Genomic DNA, 26,143 nt, shown 5'->3' with positions numbered 1-26,143 from the left:
ACGGCTGTTTGACCTTTTGTTGCGGGAGGAAGCTGCTTTTTCCACCTGTAGCATCGGAGAGGAGTTGGTCTAACTTTTCCCCGAACAGGCGACCACCCTGATAAGGCAGGGAAGTCAACGACTTCTTGGAAATTGAATCTGCCCGCCATTTCCTTAACCATAGGGCTCTCCTAATGGCTACCGCGTTTGCGGCCACAAGTGCTGCACAACTGGCCTCATCCGAGGAAGCGTTGATTAAGTAGTCACCAGCCATAGAGACCTGACTCGCGATTTCTGATACCTCCGTAGGCAGGTCTCTATCCTGCAAGACTTTGTTCAATGACTCTGACCATGACATCATGGCCTTGGCTACTCACGTCGCCACGAACGAGGGAGAGAGTGCTGATCCTGACGCTTCAAAAGCTGAGCGAGCCAAACTCTCTATGAGCCGATCAGTAGGGTCCTTAATAGAAGAACCACTAGGTACAGATAACAAGGCTTTCGAGGCCAAGCGTGACACTGGTGGATCCACCACTGGGGATTCCGCCCATTTCTTACAGAGCACCGGGGCAAACGGATATCTAGCCTCTATCGTCTTCTGGCCCGAAAAACGCCTATCCGGCCGTTCCCTGTGACGCTGCACTATGTCCTCAAACTCTGGGTGAGTGCCAAACATTCTATGCGGTCGCTTAGTCCGCTTAAAGGATACCTTATGGCCTGAGGCCAAGGTGACGTCATCCTCAACCCCCAGAGTTTGATTAACTGCTTCGATGAGGCTGTCAACTGTTTCTCGACACCCCGGGGTATCTAGGTCCAGCGGCTCTTTTGAGTCATAATTTGAACTCTGCCCGCTCTCGACTACTGGTGAAGGAGAGCATGATGCCGAACTCACGGATGCTGAAGCACCGGATGGGCCGGAAGACGCCGGGTGGGTTCGTTTCCTTTGCGCCTGCCTGGAATGAGAGCGGCCCTTGCAGATCGGAGGCTCTTGTGAGGTGGAGGACCCCTCCCAGATAAGTGAGCCACTATCCTTGCCCCTGTCTGGGGCATGAAGAGACTCGATCGCCTTTGTAAGCGATGCCATAGACTGCGATAGTGATAGGGCCCATTCCGGGGGATTTGGATCACTGGGCTCGGTCGCAGGGGTGGGCTTTCGTGCGCGGTCGGAGTCGCAGGCGTCGCAGTTTATTGCTCTGCGCCCGCGGAAACGAGGCCCGACAGGAGATGCATGCAGCGTATAGAAACGTGTGCGTTTTCCCTTTCCCAGCCATATTGTATCCGCCAGGTCTCAATATTGCCTTGCTAGGGGATGTGGGGGGGGGGGGAGGAGAGCACTCCTCGCTTGTCGGTAGCGTGGCCGCTCGCAGTCGGGACCGCACTTACCCGGTCCTGTGTCCCCATACGTGCTGCTTCCCTCTCCGCTGTGCGCTCTCCTGCTGTGGGCGGGCCGACCGTCCTTTCCCGGTTGCGGCCTACCCTGACGCGAAGCCAGGGGCTCAATTTATCCGGCGCCCGCCCAGGCTCCAGAGGGCGGGCCGCCGGAAGTTACGTCGCACAGGGAGGGCGGGACTTTAGGCCGCGGCCTGGATTTTTAGTGTCCGCCCGCGGGCGGGCAGGTAGCCGCATACCAAGGACGGAGCTGGCGTCGGTACGTGGCATCAGGCACGGCGTCTGTCACGCCGCCAGGTGGGGAAGGGGAAGGGGAGGGGGCCTACGCTGGAACCCCTTTCAGTGCAATGCTGACCGCATGAAGCTAAGGGCTCCAGATCTCTTGACGCCGCAGGGCCCTCCCAGGCCATCCCATCCATGCCCTCTGGACGCTAACAACTTCTCCGATCAGGTAGAGGGAAGGGAGGTGATATCCAGGACGGTGCAGGCACACTAGCTCCGTCCTCCTTCCAGGGCTGAGGAGAGGGACCATCCGCCGCTTTGCAGCACCACTGTCTAGCGTTGGTGGAGCAGTGGGGGCCGCTCGGACTGTCTTGTGCCTCTGTACAGCCCATGGTTTCCATACCTAGGGGTGGTCAGGGCTAATTCCAGCCTCAAGTCCCACGTCGCGGGAGAGGATACGTGGAGGGATACTCGCACGTGCTCGCCCGTTGATGGTTTGGGGAAATCGGACCCTTTCAATAGGATCCTTTACCCCTGTCTTATCTTCATAGCAAAAGAGAGGGAAAAAAAGAGTCTGGGGAAAATGGCCCAGATATGTCCCACAGTGCGGGAAAGGATACGTGGAGACGATACTCACGTGCTCGCCCTTTGTTGGTTTGGGGAGATCGGACCCTTTCAAAAGGGTCCGTCGCCCCTGTCTTAGTTTCAAAGAAGGAAAAAAAAAAAAGTCTGGAGAAAACCAGATGCGTGTGCCTCCAAAGGACACTAAGCATAAAACTGGTTTCCGCCCGCAATCGGGGCGAGGGTGTATACGGCGGAGGAGGAGCTAACCTTGTGTTGTCTACTTAGTGTCAGCCTCCAGATGGCGGTAGCATACACCCACAGAACCTGTGTCTCCCAATGAGACGAAGGAGAAAGACCTGGGCGCCCACGGAAGACAACAGAGGTGGATGATCGCGGAATAATCTCCATGGTGAAGAGAAACCCCTTCACAACAGCCAACCAAGTGAACAACACTCTCCAGGAGGTAGGCGTATCAATATCCAAATCTTCCATAAAGAGATGACTGCATGAAAGTAAATACAGAGGGTTCACTGCATGGTGCAAGCCACTCAAAAGCATCAAGAATCAAAAGGCTAGACTGGACTTTGCTAAAAACATCTAAAAAAGCCAGCACAGTTCTGGAAGAACATTCTTTGGACAGATGAAACCAAGATCAACCTCTATCAGAATGATGGAAAGAGAAAAGTATGGCGAAGGCGTGGTACAGCTCATGATCCAAAGCATACGACATCATCTGTAAAACACGGCGGAGGCAGTGTGATGGCTTGGGCATGCATGGCTACCAGTGGCACTGGGTCACTAGTGTTTATTGATGATGTGACACAGGACAGAAGCAGCCGAACGAATTCTGAGGTATTCAGAGCCATACTGTGTGCTCAGATCCAGCCAAATGCAGCCAAACTGATTGGTCGTCGTTTCATACTACAGATGGACAATGACCCAAAACATAAAGCCAAAGCAACCCAGGAGTTTATTAAAGCAAAGAAGTGGAATATTCTTGAATGGCCAAGTCAGTCACCTGATCTCAACCCAATTGAGCATGCATTTCACTTGTTAAAGACTAAACTTCAGACAGACAGGCCCACAAAAAAACAGCAACTGAAAACCACCGCGGTGAAGGCCTGGCAGAGCATCAAAAAGGAGGAAACACAGCGTCTGGTGATGTCCATAAGTTCAAGACTTCAGGCACTCATTGCCAACAAAGGGTTTTCAACCAAGTACTAGAAATGAACATTTTATTTACAATTGTTTAATCTGTCCAATTACTTTTGGTCCCTTTAAAAACAGGGTGGCACATGTTAAGGAGCTGAAACTCCTAAACCCTTCATCCAATTTTAATGTGGATACCCTCAAATGAAAGCTGAAAGTCTGAACTTCAACTGCATCTGAATTACTTTGTTTAAAATTCATTGTGGCATTGTCTAGAACCAAAATTAGAAAAATGTTGTCTGTCCAAATATATATGGACCTAACTGTAAATTTACCACTAACATGAAGCCCAATATGTCACGAAAAAACAATCTCGGAATCGCTAAGATCTGTTGAAGCGTTCCTGAGTTATTACCTCATAAAGGGACACTGGTCAGAATTGCAAAAAATGGCCAGGTCATTAAGGTCAAAATAGGCTGGGGCATGAAGGGGTTAAGTGTTCCCTTTATTTTTTGAGCAGTATATCTATATATATCTATCTATATATATATATCTCAAGAAAAAACTGGAACAGCACCAACACAATACCTTACTGAAGTACACGCTTCCCCAACCAGTGTTCAATTGGCATAGCAGGATATGTAGCAAAAAAACAGGGAAACAGCACATGGAGTTAAAAAAAAAAAAAGTGAACTTTAATGCCCAATGGCGTGGCAACGTTTCGGATGTGAAATCCTATAACACACACATTTTTTATATATATATATATATATATATATATATATATATATATATATATATATATATATATATATATAGAGAGAGAGAGAGAGAGAGAGAGAGAGAGAGAGAGAGAGAGAGAGAGAGAGAGAGAGAGAGAGAAAGAGAAAGAGAAAGAGAAAAAGAGAGAGACTGACTCTAGGTGGAGGCCGGTAATGTCACGATGGGGGCAGGCTTTGCAGCATTGAGAATCTCCCCCCCCCCCCCCCCCCAAGTGTTCACCCCACCTGTCCACTCTCCTGAAAGATGTAGAAAACCCGGGGTAGATGTGGATCTACTGAAAGAACCATGTCCACCTCTTACTGAAGCAAAGCTACAACTGGACTAAAGGTGGCTCCATTTGTCGGTGTATAATACCGAGGACTGGAGGAGCTAACTTTTTATTGCCTTGTGTTAGCAGCACACACTCAATGGTTTACTGTGCCCCCAATGAAGCGATAGAGAAAAAACTGTGGTGACTGCAGCACAGCCCCATGATGACTTCCTATTACAGGCTGGGCAATAGACGAAAAAGGGAAGTGAGTGCAGTCCCAGCTTTCTGATAGTGCCTCATTTGAGAATCCTCTCAAACGGAACGACACAGGAACAAAATGAAAAAAAACACATTTAGGAATTAGCAGGGTAGGTTGAAGTGTAGGACATTTTATAGTAAAGCGAATAGAGATTTTTAAAAGGACATTTTAGGTATTGGACCATCCCTTGAAATTTATAAACTAAATATATTTCCACTGTTGGAGAAAAAAAAAAATAAGGCTATGTGCACACGTAGCAGAAAATTTCTGCTTAAAAACTGGACTCCCTTCCCAGAAACCGCGCGTTTTTTTCTGCGCGGTTTTTGTGCAAAAAAAAAGTGCGTTTTTTATGCTTTTTTTCCGCGCGGTTCCAGACCCATAGAAATGTCCAGAAATGCGGAAAAATCCGTGAAATTAATGAGCATGCTGCTTTTTTTTACCGCGAAGCGGTTTTTTCGCGGTAAAAAACCCATCAATATGCACAAAAAGTGCAAAATGCATAGAAATGAAAGGGAAGCTTATTTTTAGCGTTTTTATAGCAGATTTATGGACAAATCCACTAAAAAAAAACCGCTAAACAGACGCTGTGTGTGCACACAGCCTAAAAGGTCAGCAAAATCAACAATACTTTTGTACAAAGTGCATATCATTTCCATGATTTCTAAATGAATGTATTTGTGTGACGGACCTGAACTGCATAGTTTTTGGGTAACTGTATCTCAGCTGCTTCTTCCAACAACTCATCATCCTCCTCTTCTTCATCTTCAGGGTCCAACTGCCCAGCAGGAGGCTCAGCGCACATGATGGGGAAAATCGCAATGAGAATCTGAGGCAGCAGCTTTTGCTTCAAGATGGACTAAAAAGGTAGCAGGAAACATTAAAAGGACATCTAATTTAAGATAAACATAGTGGTTCTCATCTTCAAAGAGGTTGTTCATTTTGCAAGCCTCCTCTTACAAAGGATTCCAAGTGATAAGCGTATGCCAGGGTTCCCCACAAGTAGGACCTCCAAGAATGCCTATTGATCATTAGATGTCTACATAACACATGTCAAGTTCTCCAAATTTCTTTATTCTGGCTAATAGCCAAATCTCTAAAACATCACATTCCCTATATCAACACAGAATTTACTTATAATACAGTAAGCCAACCGGTTTAAAGGTAATCAGTTACCAGATTTTTACTCTACACTGTGTTCCAAATTATTATGCAAAAAATATTTCCTCATATTTTTTCTAAATTACCTATATGAATTGCAGTCATTGTTATTTTCCAGTCATCTACTATTCTAGTATAAATGCAATGTTTTTGAACAAACTGCCTATGGAAACAGTATATTTTTAAAAATAAGAAACACTCAAAATGCATGTTCCAAATTATTATGCACAGCAGAGTTTTCAACCTTTTTATTTTTATTTTGAACAAAAACATGGTCAATTGTGAAATTATAAGTATTATCAGCTTATTACAAAATGAAATCAAACAGTTTTCAAGTCAAAACTTTATTCTAGGTGATGTTACATTTGCATATAGGACCCCTTGTTGGAAAGAAGCTTCTGAACTCTCTGGTCCATTGAATTTGTCAGTTTTTGGATGGTTTGTGCTTCAATTGTTTTGCATATGGATAGAATACCCTTCCAGAGCTGTTGCTTAGATGTGAACTGCCTCCCGCCATCATAGACACTCCTTTTTGATGATGTTCCAGAGGTTGTCAATGGGGTTGAGGTCAGGGGAAGATGGTGGCCACACCATAAGTTTGTCCTCTTTTATGCCCATAGCAGCCAGAGATGCAGATGTGTGATTTGCAGCATGAGACGGTGCATTATCATGCATGAAAATGATCTTGCTGCGGAAAGCACGGTTCTTCCTCTTGAACCATGGCAGGAAGTGCTGTTTTAGAAACTCCACATAGATTATGGCGTTCATCTTTACCCCTTCAGGGATCCTAAAGGGGCCAACAATCTCTCTCCCCATGATTCCAGCCCAAAACATTACTCCACCTCCTCCTTGTTGGCGCCTTAGCCGTGTTTTCATGGGGTGTCCATCAACCAGCCATCCTCCACTCCATCCATCTGGACCATCGAGCGTTGCACAGCACTCATCGGTGAACAAAACAGTTTGGAAGTCAGTCTTCATGTATCGTTTGGCCCACTGGAACCGTTTCTGCTTGTGTGCAGTGGATAGAGGTGGTCGACATGATGGCTTACGCACAGCTGCAAACCTCTGAAGGACCCTACATCTTGTTGTTCGGGGGACGTTGGAGGAACCAGCAGCTTCAAAAACTTGTCTGCTGCTATGACAAGGCATTTTTGCAGCTGCTCTTTTAACCTGACGCAATTGCCTGTTGGAAAGAGTCCTCAATTTTTCCTTAGCACGCTCACGTGTGTGCTGGGAATCAGCTACATACTTCTTGATTGCGCGATTATCACGATGAAGTGTCTTGGCAATGTTGATTGTAGTCATGCCTTGACCTAAATACTCCACAATTTGTTGCTTCTCAGCAGCCGACACATCCTTTTTCTTTCCCATTTTGGCAAAAAATGTAGGCTGCTTAATAATGTGGAACAGCCTTCTTAAGTAGTCTTGCCTTTATTTGGACACACCTGCCAAACTACTTTGCACAGGTATCTGCAATTGCTTTCAGTGATATAAAGAGCCCTGACACACATCACCATCAATGAGTTTAAATGACAAACAAAAAAGTTCTAACCTTATCACTCCTAAACTCTTTTTGCATAATAATTTGGAACAGTTTAATATGAAAAGACCTTGATGCAGGGGCCAAGTTCCTGATTTGAGCAATGTGTCTCTTGCCAGTCTGTTTGCTGTCAATTTGATACAATAATAAGAAAATAAACAATAGATCAAGTCTACTGATCGCCAATGGTCTTTCCTTTTACATTAAAGGTACTGTCATACTTAGCGATGTACCAGCGATCCCGACCAGCGATATGACGTGGTCAGGATCGCTGGTACATCGCTAAGTGGTCGCTAGTGAGCTGCCACACAGGCAGATCTCACCAGCGACATCGCTGGGGACGGGGGTCGCTACTTACCTGTCACACTAGGCGATCCTGCGTCCTCCCGCCCGGCTCCATGCTCGTCGCTCGTCTCTTCACAGGAAGCGCCGCAGGAAGCTGACGACGAGAAGCCGTCCTGAACGTTCTCGCGCGATCAGCGATAACGAGCGGGGGAACGGGTCGTAGGTAAGTATCAGACACAGCGATGTCGCTAGCAATATCGCTATAACGTCACAAGTTATAGTGATATTGCTAGCGATATCGCTTAGTGTAACAGTACCTTTAACTAGGTTATGAAGCGGTATTGAAAACAAACCCTGTGTGAACAATGTAAACAGCTTACAGATGTTTGCAAACTATGGTAAGTGTCCTCTGTAACTTGCAGACTGTTGGAATGAAGACGACTAATATATTACCATATGCATGGGAATAAGACAAAGTACTTGCCAATTTCCCATTTAATATGGTTGCCATTCCCTAACTAATGTAATGGAAGTCATTCAAACAGAATACAACTCACTTTGCTTTTCAGTTTGATGAGGGAGCGAATACAGTAAAGGGATTTCACACGGAGGTTATCAGACAGTGATGTGTTTACGGCGATCTGCAAAAGAAAAAAAGATATAAGAATAGTCCAATGAACATAGTGGATGGAGAAAAATAGAAATTTTGTAATGGACACAGCCACAATCTCACATATCCACCACAATTAGGGACAGTAGAAGACCAACTGCAATATTAGACTCACAATCAAAAGGCAAATACAGTCATGGGGTCAAACACCAAGTAAAAACAACGTTATTGGTATATAAAAAATTGTACAGACAAACATGAACAGAAAAGGGCTAGAAGATGGAAAATGGTTATAACAACCACACACAGGAGGCCCAAGGTAGGTATGTCACAAGGGAGTTTAAATAAACATTAGAATATTGTAAACATATCAATCACTCATAATACCATGCCTAATGGCAATACATTACAGGGTACCAATTCAGGCAAATATGCCATGACCAAAAACAGGGTCACGTCCATCAAACAGGTTAATACCACTAGTGACGCATCAAATAGTGAAAGTATACAGGTACCTTGTAAACAAGAGAGCGACCCTCCCGGACAGACCTACCAACCCCGACACGCATTTCGGCGTGCCTTCATCAGGGCCCCCTGATGAAGGCACGCCGAAACGCGCGTCGGAGTTGGTAGGTCTGTCCGGGAGGGTCGCTCTCTTGTTTACAAGGTACCTGTATACTTTCACTATTTGATGCGTCACTAGTGGTATTAACCTGTTTGATGGACGTGACCCGGTTTTTGGTCATGGCATATTTGCCTGAATTGGTACCCTGCAATGTATTGCCATTAGGCATGATATTATGAGTGATCGATATGTTTACAATACTCTAATGTTTATTTAAACTCCCTTGTGACATACCTACCTTGGGCCTCCTGTGTGTGGTTGTTATAACCATTTTCCATCTTCTAGCCCTTTTCTGTGCATGTTTGTCTGTACAATTTTTTATATACCAATAAAGTTGTTTTTACTTGGTGTTTGACCCCATGACTGTATTTGCCTTTTGATTGTGAAAAGAAAAAAAAGAGCAAAGTCACATTTAAAGGGAACCTGTCACCAGAGAAAGAACACTATTAAACTGCAGACATGCGGCTAATCTGAATGGTAACAGGTAACAGCGCCTGCACGCAGCCAAATGCAGTGGGGAGAAAATGAAATTTATTTTCCCTGCCAGCATTTATTTTTCAGTCATGGAGGTGGGGGCGCAGTGGGTTCAGTCACCGCTCTCAGAGCGGCCGCTGTAACCGTACCTCCTGACCTGACTGAGAGCTGGCCTCAATGCAGAGCCAGTGTCAGTCAGGGTCGGGGCACGGTTACAACAGCCGCTCTGTATACTCACAGCGTGGCTGAACCCATGGCGTCCCCGCCTCCATGACTGAAAAAAGAATGCTGGAGGGAAAAATAAAGCTCATTTGCTGTCCGCTGCATGGAGGCGCCAGACAGCATAATAACGCTATTAACCTGTAGATTAAGCACATATCTACAGGTTAATAGCGTGATTTCTGTTGACAGGTTCCCCTTAAGGGTCATTCCCATCAAGTTTTTATCTATGAATAGCACGCAGATTATGATAGCTACATTCAAAATGAGTCCATAGGGTTTATTAGCACGACAAATTACCATACATTCCAAGTACTACACTTAAACGGTCAATTTTATGCTGAAACAACTGTATTTTTTCCAGAAATATTTGGACGGTGACCAAATCTTTGTGGTTTAGGTTCTGCGTTCCACTATTTTTATTTAAAATGAAACAATGCAGATGCAACTAAAGTTTAGACTTTCAGGTTTAATTAAAGCGGTTGAACAAAGATATCCTATGAAAAGTTTAGGAATTGCAACCATTTTCCTGCACAATCTCCTCAAAATTTAAAAGTAATTGGATAAGTAAACTTTACCATAAATAAACTGTTAATTTTAATAGTTTGCGGAGAATCCTTCGCAGGCAATGACTTAAGTCTGAATCCATTGACGTCACCAAACGCTGGGTTTCCTCCTTTGTGATGCTTTGCCGGCCTTTACTGCAGCTGACTTCGATTGTTGCTTGTATATGGGTCTTTCTGCCTTAAGTTTTGTCTTAAGCATGTAAAAATCATGCTCGATGGCATTGAGATCAGATGACTGATTCAGCCATTGCTGAATATTTTACTTATTTGCCTTAAAAAACTCCTGGGTTGTTTTCGCAGTATGTTTTGGGTCATTGTCATCTGTATTGTGAAGAGCCGTCCAATCAACCCTGAAGCAATTGATGGATTCTGAGCAAAAAGTATAGCCCTGTACACTTCAGGATTCATCAGGCTGCTTCTGTCTTCAGTCATCTCATCAATAAACCCTAATATGATCCAGTGCTATTTGAAGCCACTCATGCCCATGTAATCACAATGCCTCCAACTTGTTTAACAGAGGTGGTGGTGTGCTTTGGATCGTGAGTCATTCAAAGTCTACTCCATTTTTTCTTCTTCTCATCATTCTGGCACAAGTTGATCTTAGTTTTATCTGTCCAAACAATGCTTTTCCAGTACTGGGCTGGCATCTTTAGATGTTTTTTGACAACGTCTAAGTTGGCCTTTCTATTTTTTAAGGCTGATTAATGGTTTGCACCTTGTGGTGAACCCCAAGAACCCCTCATGAAGTCTTCTCATTATGGTAGACTTAGATACTGAAATACCCTACTTCCTCGAGAGTGTTCTTCACTTAGTTGGATGTTGTGAAAGATTTTTCTTCAACAAGAAAAGCATTCTGTGATCATCTATCAGTGTTGTCTTGCGTAGATCTCCATGCCTTTTTGAGTTCCAATGCTCACCAGTACTCTTTTTTTTTTCTTTGCAGAATCTTCCAAACTGTTTATTTGGCCACTCCTAACATTTCTGCTATCTCTCTGATGGAATTCATCCTTTTTTTTTTTTTTCTTCAGCCTAATGATGGTCTATGTCTCTTCCACTGAGATCTCCTTTGATTGCATGTTGTTACGTCAAAGCAATAGTTTTCAAATGTAAATGCCACACCTGGAATTGTCTCCATACCTTTCACCTGCTTAATTGATGATGGATTAACGAGGGAATAGCCAATGCAGCCCAAAAAAGAGCTTTTGAAATAATTGGATAATTACTTTTGGTTCCATTACAAAGACATAGCTACAGTTGAAACTAGAAATTTACATACACTACAGACACATATGCATGTTTTTCTCAATATCTGACATGAAATCCGAATAAACCTTTCTCATTTTAGGACAATTAGGATTACAGTTAAAACTAGAAATTTACATACACTACAGACACATATGCATGTTTTACTCAATATATGACATGAAATCCGAATAAACCTTTCTCATTTTAGGCCAATTAGGATTACCATAATTATTAATATTTGCCAAATGCCAGAATAATGAGAGAGAGCGAATATGTTAAAACACGTATTACTTACTTGAAAGTCAAAAGTTTACATACATTTCATTAGTATTTTGGGCCATTGCCCTTAAACTGAATGACTTGGGTCAAATGTTTTGGGATATCCTTCCACAAGCTTCTCACAATAGATGTTCAGAATTTGGGACCAATCCTCCTGATAAAACTGGTGTTACTGATCCAGGTTTGTAGGTCGCCTTGCTCGCACCTGCCTTTTCAGCTTTGCCCAAAAATTTTCAATAGGACTGAGATCAGGGATTTGTGATAACCACTCTAAAACATTGACTTGGTTATCCTCAAGCCACTTTGCTACCATTTTGGCAGTATGATTCGGGTCATTGTCCATTTGGAAGACCCATTTCGCCCAAGCTTTAACTTTCTGGCTGATGTCTTGAGATGTTGCTTCAGTATTGCCACATAGACTTCTTTTTTCATGAAGCCATCTATTTTGTGAAGTGCACCAGTCACTCCTGCAGCAAAACAACCCCACAACATGTTGCTGCCGTCCAAGTGTTTCACATTTGGGATGGTGTTGTTAGGCTTCCAAGCTTCTCCCCTTTTCCTCCAAACGTAACAATGGTCATTATGCCCAAAAAGTTCAAATTTAGTTTCATCAGACCACAGGACAAGTCTCCAAAAATTAAGGTCTTTGTTCCTGTGTGCATTTGAAAACATCAATCTACATTAATTTATGTTTGTTTTGGAGTAATGGCTTCTTCCTGGAAGAGTAGGCTTTCAGCCCATGTTGATATAGTACTCATTTCACTGTGGTTAATCACCCAATCTTACCAGCTTCCGCCAACATCTTCACAAAGAATTTTGCCATTTGTCCTAAGGCTGATACGCACATGTCGGACCAAAGCACGTTCATCTTTGGGACACAGAACCTGTCTCCTTCCTGAGCGGTATGACGACTGGACATTAAAATCATTTGAACTTGCATGTAATTGTTTGTACAGATGAACAAGGCACCTTCAGGTATCTTGAAATTGTATCCAAGGATGAGCCAAAATTGTGCAAGTCCACAACTCTCTTACTGATAAATTGGCTGTTTTATTGAGACTTTCCCATGATGCTACTCAAAGAAGAAGTGTGTTCAGGTGTGTATTAAAATACATCCACAGGTGTGTCTCTAGTAACTCAGAAGCTTCCAAACACATGACATCATCACATAGACAGTCCAGAATTGTTTAAAAGGCATAGTAATATTAGTGTATATAAACTTTTGACTTTGCAGTAAGCAATAATACATTCTCGCTCTCTCATCACTTGGCATTTGGCAAATAATAGTTATGGTAATCCTAACTGGCCTAAAACGGGAAAGGTTTAACTGTTCATATTAAAGAGATGTGATTCCTAAACCCCCTACTCCAATTAGGATGTTACTACCCTCAAATAAAAGCTGAGAGTCTGCATCTTAAGCCTATAATAGTATCTTGAATGTGTTTTGGTGAACAGCTAAAATGCCAAAACTTGTGTCACTGTCCAAATATTTCTGGTGGCTAAGGCTAGTTTCATACTAGCGTTTTTTGCCAGCAGCGCACGCCGCCGCTAAGCCCCGCCCCCTCCGGTCATCTCCGCCTAGTATCGCACACGGCTGCATGCGATCTGCACACCCTATCTTTAGCATAGGGTGCGCAGACCGTGCGCTAGTAGAATTTAGCGTGCGCTGCGCCCTTTTGACGGTGCGCGCCAAACGCACCATGTTGCATTTTGGCGCGCTCGGAGCACCGTCAAAAGGGCGCAGCGCACGCTAAATTCTACTAGCGCACGGTGAGCGCATCCTATGCTAAAGATAGGGTGTGCAGCCGTGTGCGATACTAGGCGGAGATGACCGGAGGGGGCGGCCATGGGGCGGGGCTTAGCGGCGGCGTGCGCTGCTGGCAAAAAACGCTAGTGTGAAGCTAGCCTAACAATTGCAAATATGTTTGTCAGTGTGCACTATGGGAATGACTGACTAGTTGTAAACGCTAGTCTTAATGTGCGGGTGTGCAGGACTTAAATACATTTAATTGATAAAAGAGACACGCAACTAAATGAATAAGGCGCTTTGTTCAAATGCCATGCGCCTCTGTCAGAGATGCACTACAGTCAGGGACTATAGTACATTTCTGGCAAAAGTACAAAAACAGTTTATGTTAGAAGGGTAGGCTCACATCCCACCTCGTGTCCATTTAGGCAAAGTGGGCAAATTGGCATGAAACAACAAAAGCCACAAATTTTCAACAACTACCACGTTGCGCAAAAATGTTACTATTTTTTAAGGTGTTTTACACCAGAATTATAGTGTAAACGTATTAATGGTTCGGCCCAGTGCCGAACTGGCCATCTGGCAAACGCCAGAAGGGCCTGTCTGGGTGTGGGCTGCCTTGTCTGTTAAGTTGTTAACTGAATCGGTGTTCTCAAGACACCCATACTGTTAACAGTTGTGATGGAGCACACAGAGTCGCTGACTCCATCACTTACCCCAGCAGGCCACAGGTATCATTAAGAAATATTGGTCTTGTAGAAAATGTTGCTTTCCTCCATCCAGGGTAATATTAGAAATATATCAACATCTGGTGCTTGGAGAAGGGGACAACATGGGCCTGTGTGATTGCAAATGCCAGGGCTGAATTTCAGTCCCAGTCAGTGCCTGGTTCAGTCTATATGGCTATTTCAATGAAAACTGACACGTTTCTGAGAATGTTACTGTTCATTCCTACCTCAATGCAGAAGTGAATAACTTCTGACAGATGGTGGACAATAACTGACACTTCACTTTCCATAAGTTCATCAAATACTTCCATTGCTTCACAGGCTTGGACCTAATAAAAAGTGATAATGGTAGAAAAGTTAATATGAGTGGTCTCACAAGTGAGATACCGCCATGCAGAGATCTGACTGTTGAAAGGGTTTTCCCATGAACAAAGTTAGTTTGAAAGTTGATTTTAATTAATAGATCTTAGAATAATAAGTTTCACAAATAGATGCTTTTAAAAACATATTCCTGTACCGAGATAATCTTATAAAGTTTATAAACCACAGATAACACTTGTATGAGAAAATCGGCAGTCTGAATGAGGCCTCAGGCTTGGGAGAATAAAAAAGGATATTTTTAAATTACTGCAAAATCCCTTTGCTGTTGAATACATTGGGGGCACATGACATCTCATGTCCCCAACACTGTTAAAAAGATATTCTAGTTCTACTTCTATTCTCATTAGGTTAAAAATTCAGTCCAATATGTAGGGATCATGATTTAAATCTTAATGTGAATTAAAGTAATATGTACATGGTCAGTTTAACTATGTATAATTAATTTTGCCTATCTCCACTGTGCTAGCTATTCGCTGGCAGGATTGACTAACAAGCCCAGGCCTCACTAAATAGGTTATTATATAGCAATTTGGCTCATCCTCACCTAAACAAGATGTTTCCTTGGTGGGGAGTGTATTTATGTATATATCGATAATTGGGCTATTGTCATTACTGTGGATATGCAAATTGGCTTTCTCATTTTTTTTAGTTCACCAAGACATTTGTTGGCATATGAATTTACCTCTTTAGGCTGCTTTGTAAAGAATAAGATGTATTTACCTATTGATATTGTGTGGGCAGAGAGGATACTGCTTAGTATTTTATGTGAGGTATTTATCCCCAAAATTGATAATTAGATTGTGAATATAAGTTACTGACTAAACTAAGCTTATATAAGCTGTTTACAGATGGTGGATTTTTTTTTTGTCCCCATTACTGAGCACTTTAATACCAATGCTATCTAGTCCTAGAACTACTGCTGTTCTTATCGTGTTTTTTATGATTTAAGGCACCCTTGTTTTGTTTTTACAATAGGGTGTTTTGTCTATTTTAAGTTATTTTTGAAATAAAACAATGATGTATTTTATCTCTTATATTGAGTACACTCTTGATCTTTTATGCAACTTAGGCTACTTTCACATTAGCGTTTTTTAGCACTGCGCTTCGTGAGCAATAGAAACGCATGCAAAAAAACGCATCATGCGTTTTGCATGTGTTTCCATTTTTTAGGCGCATGCGTTTCAACCAGTTTCTAGCCATGTTAACGCATGCGATTCCAAACGCAGGGCGCACGCCTGAACTCCCATAGACTATAATGTGTTACTTTTGCACATTCCGTGCGCAAGCGTTTTTTTGACGCGGTTGGACGGACCCAGAAATGCAACAGCACGATGTGCGGCGCTAAAAAACGCTAATTTGAAACCAGCCTTAATTGCTGCATGATCTATATGGTTCTATGTGTCATGGAGTGCTGCCTGCTTCTCGGTTGAGAAAAATGGGCTTGGGTAGTATGCTTGTCTCTACATAAAAACGTTTAGAGGAAAGGCTGACAGTCACTAAGTAGGACAGCATATTCGATTACTACTCATAGAAAGAGAAAGGCCCTTACTGCCACTGCACGGGATAGTACGTCCAATGGCAGTACCCCCGCTTTGATGAGGGCTCCGGCGGTGAGCCCGCATGAAAGCCGGGACATGTCAGCTGTTTTCAACAGCTGACATGTGCCCGCAATAGGCGCAGGTGGAATCGCGATCCACCCGCGTCTATTAACTAGTTAAATCTCGCTGTCAAACGCTGATAGCAGGATTTAACCAGCGCTTCTGGCCGCCGGGCCGGAAATACGCGCATTGCCGACCCCGTCACGTGATCGGATGTCAGCGATGCGCTGCCATCACAACCAGAGGTCTCCTCGAGACTTCTATGGTTGTTGATGAGGCAATGCTATGAGCGCCACCTGGTGGTCGGCGCTCATAGCAATGCTGTAATTCTGTAACATAGGCGATCTGCTCATCGCCTACATGTAGCAGTGTCGATTAAGTTGTGGCAGCCTCTAGCATCCCATGGAGGCTATTGAAGCATGCCAAAGTTAAAAAAAAAAAGTTTCAAAAAATATAAAAGTTTAAATCACCCCCCTTTCGCCCCATTCAAAATAAAACAGTAAAAAAATAAATAAGAAAAAAAAAATCATACACACATATTTGGCATCGCCGCATTCAAAATCGCCCGATCAATAAGAAAAAAAAAAGGATTAACCCGATCGCTAAATGGCGTAGCGGGAAAAAAAAACGAAATGCCAGAATTACTTTTTTTGATCATTACAACATTGCATTAAAATGCAGTAACGGGCGATCGAAAGATCGCACTTGCACATGAATAGCATCCTTAACCCCTTCACCCCCAAGGGTGGTTTGCACGTTCATGACCGGGCCAATTTTTACAATTCTGACCACTGTACCTTTATGAGGTCATAACTCTGGAACGCTTCCATGGATCCCGGTGATTCTGACATGGTTTTCTCATGACATATTGTACTTCATGTTAGTGGTAAAATTTCATTCAAATAACTTGCGTTTATTTGCGAGAAAAACGGAAATTTGGCGAAAATTTTGAAAATTTCGCAATTTTCCAACTTTGAATTTTTATGCCCTTAACCCTTTCCTGACATGAGACGTACTATCCCGTCCACGGTACCCGGGCCCGTATGACCGGGGACGGGATAGTACGTCTACCGCGATCAGCGGCGCCCACGTGGTGAGCGCCGCTGATCGCGGCCGGGTGTCAGCTGATTATCACAGCTGACACCCGGCACAATGTGTCAGGGGCGGTCACGGACCGCCCCCGACACATTAACCCCTTGCACACCGCGATCAAACGCGATCGCGGTGTACCGGGAGTTAAAGGGAAGCATCGGCAGGGAGGGGGCTCCCTCCGTGCTTCCCTGAGCCCCCCACGGCAGCGCAAAGTGCAGCGCTGCTGCGGGGGACTCCTATCCTCCAGGCCCCCGAATCCAAGATGGCGACGGGGGCCTTCGGGGGCCTGGGGAAGCTGGCTTCCTCAGTGCCTGCAAAGCGCAGGCATGAGGAAGCCTTGTGCACTGCCTGTGACAGATTGCTGATCTGTCACAGTGATCTGTGATGTGACAGATCAGCGATCTGTCACAGGACAGTGATGTCCCACCTGGGACTATGTAATAAAGTAAAAAAAAATTAAAAAAAAAGTGTAAAAATAAATTTAAAAAAATCGCCAAATAAATTAGTAAAAAAAAAAAAAAATATTCCCCAATAAATTCATTTTTTTAAAATAATAAAAAAAAAAAACAATAAATGTACACATATTAGGTATCGCCGCGTCCGTAACGACCTGCCCTATAAAACTGTCCCATTAGTTAACCCCTTTAGCGAACCCCTTAAAAAATAAAAATAAAAAACGAAGCAAAAAATAATGATTTATTATCATACCGCCAAACAAAAAGTGCAATAACGCGAGATCAAAAAGACGCATATAAATATCCATGGTACCGCTGAAAACGTCATCTTGTCCCGCAAAAAACAAGCCGCCACACAGCATCATCAGCAAAAAAATAAAAAAGTTATAACTCGCAGAATAAAGCGATGCAAAAATAATTATTTTTTATATAAAATAGTTTTCATTGCATAAAACCGACAAAAACATAAAAAAAGACCTAAATGAGGTATCGCTGTAACCGTACTGACCCGAAGAATAAAAGCGCTTTATCAATTTTACCGCACGCGGAACGGTGTAAACGCACCCCCCCCAAAAGAAATTCATGAAACGCTGGTTTTTGTTCATTCTGCGTCCCAAAAATCGGAATAAAAAGCGATCAAAAAATTTCACGTGCCCGAAAATGGTACCAATAAAAACGTCAACTCGTCCCGCAAAAAATAAGACCTCACATGACTCGGTGGGTCAAAATACGGAAAAATTATAGCTCTCAATATGTGGTGATGCAAAAACTATTTTTACAATAAAAAGCGTCTTTTAGCGTGCGACAGCCGCCAAACATAAAAACCGCCATAAATAGTAAATCAAACCCCCCGTTATCACCCCTTTAGTTAGGGAAAAATAATAAAATAAAAAAAATGTATTTATTTCCATTTTTCCATTAGGGTTAGGGCTAGGGTTAGGGCTAGGGGTGTGTTGGGGTAGGGTTAGGTTAGGGTTAGGGCTAGGGTTAGGGCTAGGGTTAGGGCTAGGGCTAGGGTTAGGGCTAGGGTTAGGGCTAGGGTTAGGGGCGTGTTGGGGTTCGGGTTGGAGTTAGAATTGGGGGTTTCCACTGTTTGGGCACATCAGGGGCTCTCCAAATGCAACATGGCGTCTGATCTCAATTCCAGCCAATTCTGAGTTGAAAAAGTCAAATGGTGCTCCTTCCCTTCCAAGCTCTGCTATGCGCCCAAACAGTGTTTTACCCCCTCATGTAGGGTATCAGCCTACTCAGGACAAATTGCAAAACAATTTTTGGGGTCCAATTTCTCCTGTTACCCTTAGGAAAATAAAAAATTGGGGGCAAAAATATCATTTTTGTGGAAAAAAAATGATTTTTTTATTTTCACGTCCGAGTGTTATAAACTTCTGTGAAGCACTTGGGGGTTCAAAGTGCTCACCACACATCTAGATAAGTTCCGTGGGGGTCTAGTGTCCAAAATGGGGTCACTTGTGGGGAGTTTCAATAGTTTAGGTACATCAGGGGCTCTCCAAACGCACATGACAACCGCAGACCATTCCATCAAAGTCTGCGTTCCAAAACGTCACTGCTTCCCTTCCGAGCCCCGACGTGTGTCCATACAGTAGTTTTCTCCCACATATGGGGTGTCAGCGTACTCAGGACAAATTGGACAACAACTTTTGGGGTCCAATTTCTCCTGGTACCCTTGGGAAAATAAAAAAAATGGTGACTAAAAGATCATGTTTGTGGAAAAAATACAAATTTTTTATTTTCACGCCCGGGCGTTGTAAACTTCTGTGAAGCACTGGGGGGGTCAAAGTGCTCACCACACATCTAGATAAGTTCCTTGGGGGGTCTAGTTTACAAAATGGTGTCATTTGTGGGGGGTTTCCACTGTTTAGGTACATTAGGGGCTCTCCAAAGGCAATATCACACCCGCAGACCATTCCATCAAAGTCTGCATTCCAAAACGTCACTACTTCCCTTCCGAGCCCCGACGTGTGCCCATACAGTAGTTTTCTCCCACATATGGGGTATCAGCATACTCAGGACAAATTGGACAACAACTTTTGGGGTCCAATTTCTCCTGGTACCCTTGGGAAAATAAAAAAATGGTGACTAAAAGATCATGTTTGTGGAAAAAATACGAATTTTTTATTTTCACGCCCGGGCGTTGTAAACTTCTGTGAAGCACTGGGGGGGTCAAAGTGCTCACCACACATCTAGATAAGTTCCTTAGGGGGTCTAGTTTCCAAAATGGTGTCATTTGTGGGGGGTTCCACTGTTTTGGTACATCAGGAGTTTTCCAAACGCGACATGGTGTCCGATCTCAATTCCAGCCAAAAACGTCAAATGGCGCTGCTTCCCTTCCGAGCTCTGCCATGCCCCCAAATAGTGGTTTACCCCCACATGTGGGGTATCAGCGTACTCAGGACAAATTGCACAATAACTTTTAGGGTCCTGTTACCCTTGGAAAAATAAGAATTGAGGGTGAAAAGATCATTTTTGTGGAAAAAATATGATTTTTTAATTGTATGGCTTTATGTTATAAACTTCTGTGAAGCCCATGGGGGTTCAAAGTTCTCACCACACATCTAGATAAGTTCCTTAGGGTGTCTAGTTTCCAAAATGGTGTCATTTGTGGGGGGTTTCCACTGTTTTGGTACATCAGGGGTTTTCCAAACGCGACATGGTGTCCGATCTCAATTCCAGCCAAAAACGTCAAATGGCGCTGCTTCCCTTCCGAGCTCTGCCATGCGCCCAAATAGTGGTTTACCCCCACATGTGGGGTATCAGCGTACTCAGGACAAATTGCACAATAACTTTTAGGGTCCTGTTACCCTTGGAAAAATAAGAATTGAGGGTGAAAAGATCATTTTTGTTTAAAAAATATGATTTTTTAATTGTATGGCTTTATGTTATAAACTTCTGTGAAGCCCATGGGGGTTCAAAGTTCTCACCACACATCTAGATAAGTTCCTTAGGGGGTCTAGTTTCCAAAATGGTGTCATTTGTGGGGGGTTTCCACTGTTTTGGTACATCAGGGGTTTTCCAAACGCGACATGGTGTCCGATCTCAATTCCAGCCAAAAACGTCAAATGGCGCTGCTTCCCTTCCGAGCTCTGCCATGCGCCCAAATAGTGGTTTACCCCCACATGTGGGGTATCAGCGTACTCAGGACAAATTGCACAATAACTTTTAGGGTCCTGTTACCCTTGGGAAAATAAAAATTGGGGTGAAAAGATCATTTTTGTGGAAAAAATATGACTTTTTAATTGTACCGCTGTACGTTATAAACTTCTGTAAAGCCCTTGTGGGTTCAAAGTTCTCACCACATATCTAGATAAGTTCCTTGGGGGGTCTAGTTTCCAAAATGGGGTCACTTGTAGGGGGTTTCCACTGTTTAGGTACATCAGGGACTCTCCAAACGTGACATGGCGTCCAATCTGAATTCCAGCCAATTTTGCATTGAAAAAGTCAAACGGCGCTCCTTCCATTCTGAGCTCTGCCATGCGCCGAAACAGTCGTTCCCCCCCACATATCAGGTATCTGCGTACTCAGGACAAATTGCACAATAACTTTTGCAGTTCAATTTCTCCTGTTACCCTTGGTAAAATAAAAAAAATTGAACCTGAAGTATTTTTTTTATGAAAAAAAGTTAGATGTTCATTTTTTTTTAAATATTCAAAAAAATTCCTGTGACGCACCTAAAGGGTTAATAAACTTCTTGAATGTGGTTTTGAGCACCTTAAGGGGTGCAGTTTTTAGAATGGTGTCACTTTTGTGTATTTTCTATCATATAGACCCCTCAAAGTGGCTTCAAATGTGATGTGGTCCTAAAAATAAAATGGTGTTGTAAAAATGAGAAATCGCTGGTCAACTTTTAACCCTTATAACTTCCTAACAAAAAAAAATTTTGGTTCCAAAATTGTGCTGATGTAAAGTAAACATGTGGGAAATGTTAGTTATCAAGTTTTTTTGTGTGCCTTATCTCTGTGATTTAAGGGCATAAAAATTCAAAGTTGGAAAATTGCGAAATTTTCAAAATTTTCGCCAAATTTCCGTTTTTCTCACAAATAAACGCAAGTTATTTGAATGAAATTTTACCACTAACATGAAGTACAATATGTCACGAGAAAACAATGTCAGAATCACCGGGATCCATGGAAGCGTTCGAGAGTTATGACCTCATAAAGGTACAGTGGTCAGAATTGTAAAAATTGGCCCGGTCATGAACGTGCAAACCACCCTTGGGGGTGAAGGGGTTAAATCACAGAGATACGGCACACAAAAAACTTGATAACTAACATTTCCCACATGTTTACTTTACATCAGCACAATTTTGGAACCAAAATTTTTTTTTTTGTTAGGAAGTTATAAGGGTTAAAAGTTGACCAGCGATTACTCATTTTTACAACACCATTTTATTTTTAGGACCACATCACATTTGAAGCCACTTTGAGGGGTCTATATGATAGAAAATACCCAACAGTGACACCATTCTAAAAACTGCACCCCTTAAGGTGCTCAAAACCACATTCAAGAAGTTTATTAACCCTTTAGGTGCGTCACAGGAATTTTTTTGAATATTTAAAAAAAAAAATGAACATCTAACTTTTTTTCATAAAAAAAATAATTCAGGTTCAATTTTTTTTATTTTACCAAGGGTAACAGGAGAAATTGGACTGCAAAAGTTATTGTGCAATTTGTCCTGAGTACGCCGATACCTGATTTGTGGGGGGGAACGACTGTTTCGGCGCATGGCAGAGCTCAGAATGGAAGGAGCGCCGTTTGACTTTTTCAATGCAAAATTGGCTGGAATTCAGATTGGACGCCATGTCACGTTTGGAGAGTCCCTGATGTACCTAAACAGTGGAAACCCCCTACAAGTGACCCCATTTTGGAAACTAGACCCCCCAAGGAACTTATCTAGATATGTGGTGAGAACTTTGAACCCACAAGGGCTTTACAAAAGTTTATAACGTACAGCGGTACAATTAAAAAATCATATTTTTTCCACAAAAATGATCTTTTCACCCCAATTTTTATTTTCCCAAGGGTAACAGGACCCTAAAAGTTATTGTGCAATTTGTCCTGAGTACGCTGATACCCCACATGTGGGGGTAAACCACTATTTGGGCGCATGGCAGAGCTCGGAAGGGAAGCAGCGCCATTTGACGTTTTTGGCTGGAATTGAGATCGGACACCATGTCGCGTTTGGAAAACCCCTGATGTACCAAAACAGTGGAAACCCCCCACAAGCGACACCATTTTGGAAACTAGACCCCCTAAGGAACTTATCTAGATGTGTGGTGAGAACTTTGAACCCCCATGGGCTTCACAGAAGTTTATAACATAAAGCCATACAATTAAAAAATCATATTTTTTCCACAAAAATGATCTTTTCACCCTCAATTCTTATTTTTCCAAGGGTAACAGGACACAAAGTTATTGTGCAATTTGTCCTGAGTACGCTGATACCCCACATGTGGGGGTAAACCACTATTTGGGCGCATGGCAGAGCTCGGAAGGGAAGCAGCGCCATTTGACGTTTTTGGCTGGAATTGAGATCGGACACCATGTCGCGTTTGGAAAACCCCTGATGTACCAAAACAGTGGAAACCCCCCACAAATGACACCATTTTGGAAACTAGACCCCCTAAGGAACTTATCTAGATGTGTGGTGAGAACTTTGAACCCCCATGGGCTTCACAGAAGTTTATAACATAAAGCCATACAATTAAAAAATCATATTTTTTCCACAAAAATAATCTTTTCACCCTCAATTCTTATTTTTCCAAGGGTAACAGGACCCTAAAAATTATTGTGCAATTTGTCCTGAGTACGCTGATACCCCACATGTGGGGGTAAACCACTATTTGGGCGCATGGCAGAGCTCGGAAGGGAAGCAGCGCCATTTGACGTTTTTGGCTGGAATTGAGATCGGACACCATGTCGCGTTTGGAAAACTCCTGATGTACCAAAACAGTGGAAACCCCCCACAAATGACACCATTTTGGAAACTAGACCCCCTAAGGAACTTATCTAGATGTGTGGTGAGCACTTTGACCCCCCCAGTGCTTCACAGAAGTTTATAACGCCCGGGCGTGAAAATAAAAAATTCGTATTTTTTTCCACAAACATGATCTTTTAGTCACCATTTTTTTTATTTTCCCAAGGGTACCAGGAGAAATTGGACCTTAAAAGTTGTTGTCCAATTTGTCCTGAGTATGCTGATACCCCATATGTGGGAGAAAACTACTGTATGGGCACACGTCGGGGCTCGGAAGGAAAGTAGTGACGTTTTGGAATGCAGACTTTGATGGAATGGTCTGCGGGTGTCATGTTGCCTTTGGAGAGCCCCTAATGTACCTAAACAGTGGAAACCCCCCACAAATGACACCATTTTGTAAACTAGACCCCCCAAGGAACTTATCTAGACGTGTGGTGAGCACTTTGAACCCCCCAGTGCTTCAGAGAAGTTTATAACGCCCGGGCGTGAAAATAAAAAATTCGTATTTTTTCCACAAACATGATCTTTTAGTCACCATTTTTTTATTTTCCCAAGGGTACCAGGAGAAATTGGACCTTAAAAGTTGTTGTCCAATTTGTCCTGAGTATGCTGATACCCCATATGTGGGAGAAAACTACTGTGTGGGCACACGTCGGGGCTCGGAAGGGAAGTAGTGACGTTTTGGAATGCAGACTTTGATGGAATGGTCTGCGGGTGTCATGTGCGTTTGGAGAGCCCCTGATGTACCTAAACTATTGAAACTCCCCACAAGTGACCCCATTTTGGACACTAGACCCCCACGGAACTTTTTATTTTCCTAAGGGTAACAGGAGAAATAGGACCCCAAAAATTGTTTTGCAATTCGTCCTGAGTAGGCTGATACCCTACATGTGGGGGTAAAACACTGTTTGGGCGCATGGCAGAGCTTGGAAGGGAAGGAGCACCATTTGACTTTTTTAACTCAGAATTGGCTGGAATTGAGATCAGATGCCATGTTGCATTTGGAGAGCCCCTGATGTGCCCAAACAGTGGAAACCCCCAATTCTAACTCCAACCCGAACCCCAACATGCCCCTAGCCCTAACCCTAGCCCTAACCCTAGCCCTAACCCTAACCCTAGCCCTAACCCTACCCCAACACACCCCTAGCCCTAACCCTAATGGAAAAATGGAAATAAATACATTTTTTTTATTTTATTACTTTTCCCTAACTAAGGGGGTGATAACGGGGGGTTTGATTTACTATTTATGGCGGTTTTTAGTTTTGGCAGCTGTCGCACGCTAAAAGACGCTTTTTATTGTAAAAATAGTTTTTGCATCACCACATATTGAGAGCTATAATTTTTCCGTATTTTGACCCACCGGGTCATGTGAGGTCTTATTTTTTGCGGGACGAGTTGACGTTTTTATTGGTACCATTTTCGGGCACGTGAAATTTTTTGATCGCTTTTTATTCCGAATTTTGGGACGCAGAATGAAGAAAAACCAGCGTTTCATAAATTTCTTTTGGGGGGGTGCGTTTACACCGTTCCGCGTGCGGTAAAATTGATAAAGCGGTTTTATTCTTCGGGTCAGTACGGTTACAGCGATACCTCATTTAGGTCGTTTTTTTATGTTTTTGTCGGTTTTATGCAATGAAAACTATTTTATATAAAAAATAATTATTTTTGCATCGCTTTATTCTGCGAGCTATAACTTTTTTTATTGTTTCGCTGATGATGCTGTGTGGCGGCTCGTTTTTTGCGGGACAAGATGATGTTTTCAGCGGTACCATGGATATTTATATGCGTCTTTTTGATCGCGCGTTATTACACTTTTTGTTTGGCAGTATGATAATAAATCATTATTTTTTGCTTCGTTTTTTATTTTTATTTTTTAAGGGGTTCGCTAAAGGGGTTAACTAATGGGACAGTTTTATAGGGCGGGTCGTTACGGACGCGGCGATACCTAATATGTGTACTTTTATTGTTTTTTTTTATTATTTCCAAAAAATGGATTTATTGGGGGAATATTTTTTTTTTTTTCTAATTTATTTGGCGATTTTTTTTTAAATTATTTTTACACTTTTTTTTATTTTTTTTTTTTACTTTATTAAATAGTCCCAGGTGGGACATCACTGTCCTGTGACAGATCGCTGATCTGTCACATCACAGATCACTGTGACAGATCAGCGATTTGACACAGGCACTGCAGAAGGCTTCCTCATGCCTGCGTTTTGCAGGCACTGAGGAAGCCAGCTTCCTCAGGCCCCCGAAGGCCCCCGTCGCCATCTTGGATTCGGGGGCCTGGAGGAAAGGAGTCCCCCGCAGCAGCGCTGCACATTGCGCTGCCGTGGGGGGCTCAGGGAAGCACGGAGGGAGCCCCCCTCCCTGCCGATGCTTCCCTTTAACTCCCTTTAACTGATAATCAGCTGACACCCGGTCGCGATCAGCGGCGCTCACCACGTGGGCGCCGCTGATCGCGCCCGACGTACTATCCCGTCCATGGGCATAGGGGCCCAGGTCCCATGGACGGGATATACCGTCGGATGTCAGGAAGGGGTTAAAAACTTAAGCT

General features: G+C 43.2%; 1 protein-coding gene and 1 long non-coding RNA gene across 4 annotated transcripts in view; one reads left to right on the top strand and one right to left on the bottom strand.

The window, feature by feature from the left end:
* The window catches only part of IPO4 (importin 4), a 420,928-nt gene that overhangs the window by 305,302 nt on the left and 89,483 nt on the right, over positions 1-26,143 (bottom strand). For 2 of the 3 annotated variants that reach the window (XM_073575360.1, XM_073575362.1), the window contains exons 8-10: positions 14,299-14,400; positions 8,136-8,219; positions 5,284-5,451 (exon numbers count right to left, since the gene is read on the bottom strand). In XM_073575360.1, coding sequence (XP_073431461.1) covers positions 5,284-5,451; positions 8,136-8,219; positions 14,299-14,400 — 354 coding nt within the window. The remainder of the gene's footprint in view (positions 1-5,283; positions 5,452-8,135; positions 8,220-14,298; positions 14,401-26,143) is intronic. The other variant, XM_073575361.1, reaches the window with a different exon arrangement.
* The window catches only part of LOC141089083 (uncharacterized), a 249,028-nt gene that overhangs the window by 211,439 nt on the left and 11,446 nt on the right, over positions 1-26,143 (top strand). The window contains exon 2 of the long non-coding RNA XR_012232170.1: positions 5,364-5,459. This is a non-coding gene — a long non-coding RNA (uncharacterized lncRNA). The remainder of the gene's footprint in view (positions 1-5,363; positions 5,460-26,143) is intronic.

This window comes from Dendrobates tinctorius, unplaced genomic scaffold (assembly GCF_039654945.1).
Source record: "Dendrobates tinctorius isolate UK_male_01 unplaced genomic scaffold, ASM3965494v1 ptg000044l, whole genome shotgun sequence".
Taxonomy (NCBI): domain Eukaryota; kingdom Metazoa; phylum Chordata; class Amphibia; order Anura; family Dendrobatidae; genus Dendrobates; species Dendrobates tinctorius.
This window is presented reverse-complemented; position numbering and strand designations above follow the sequence as displayed.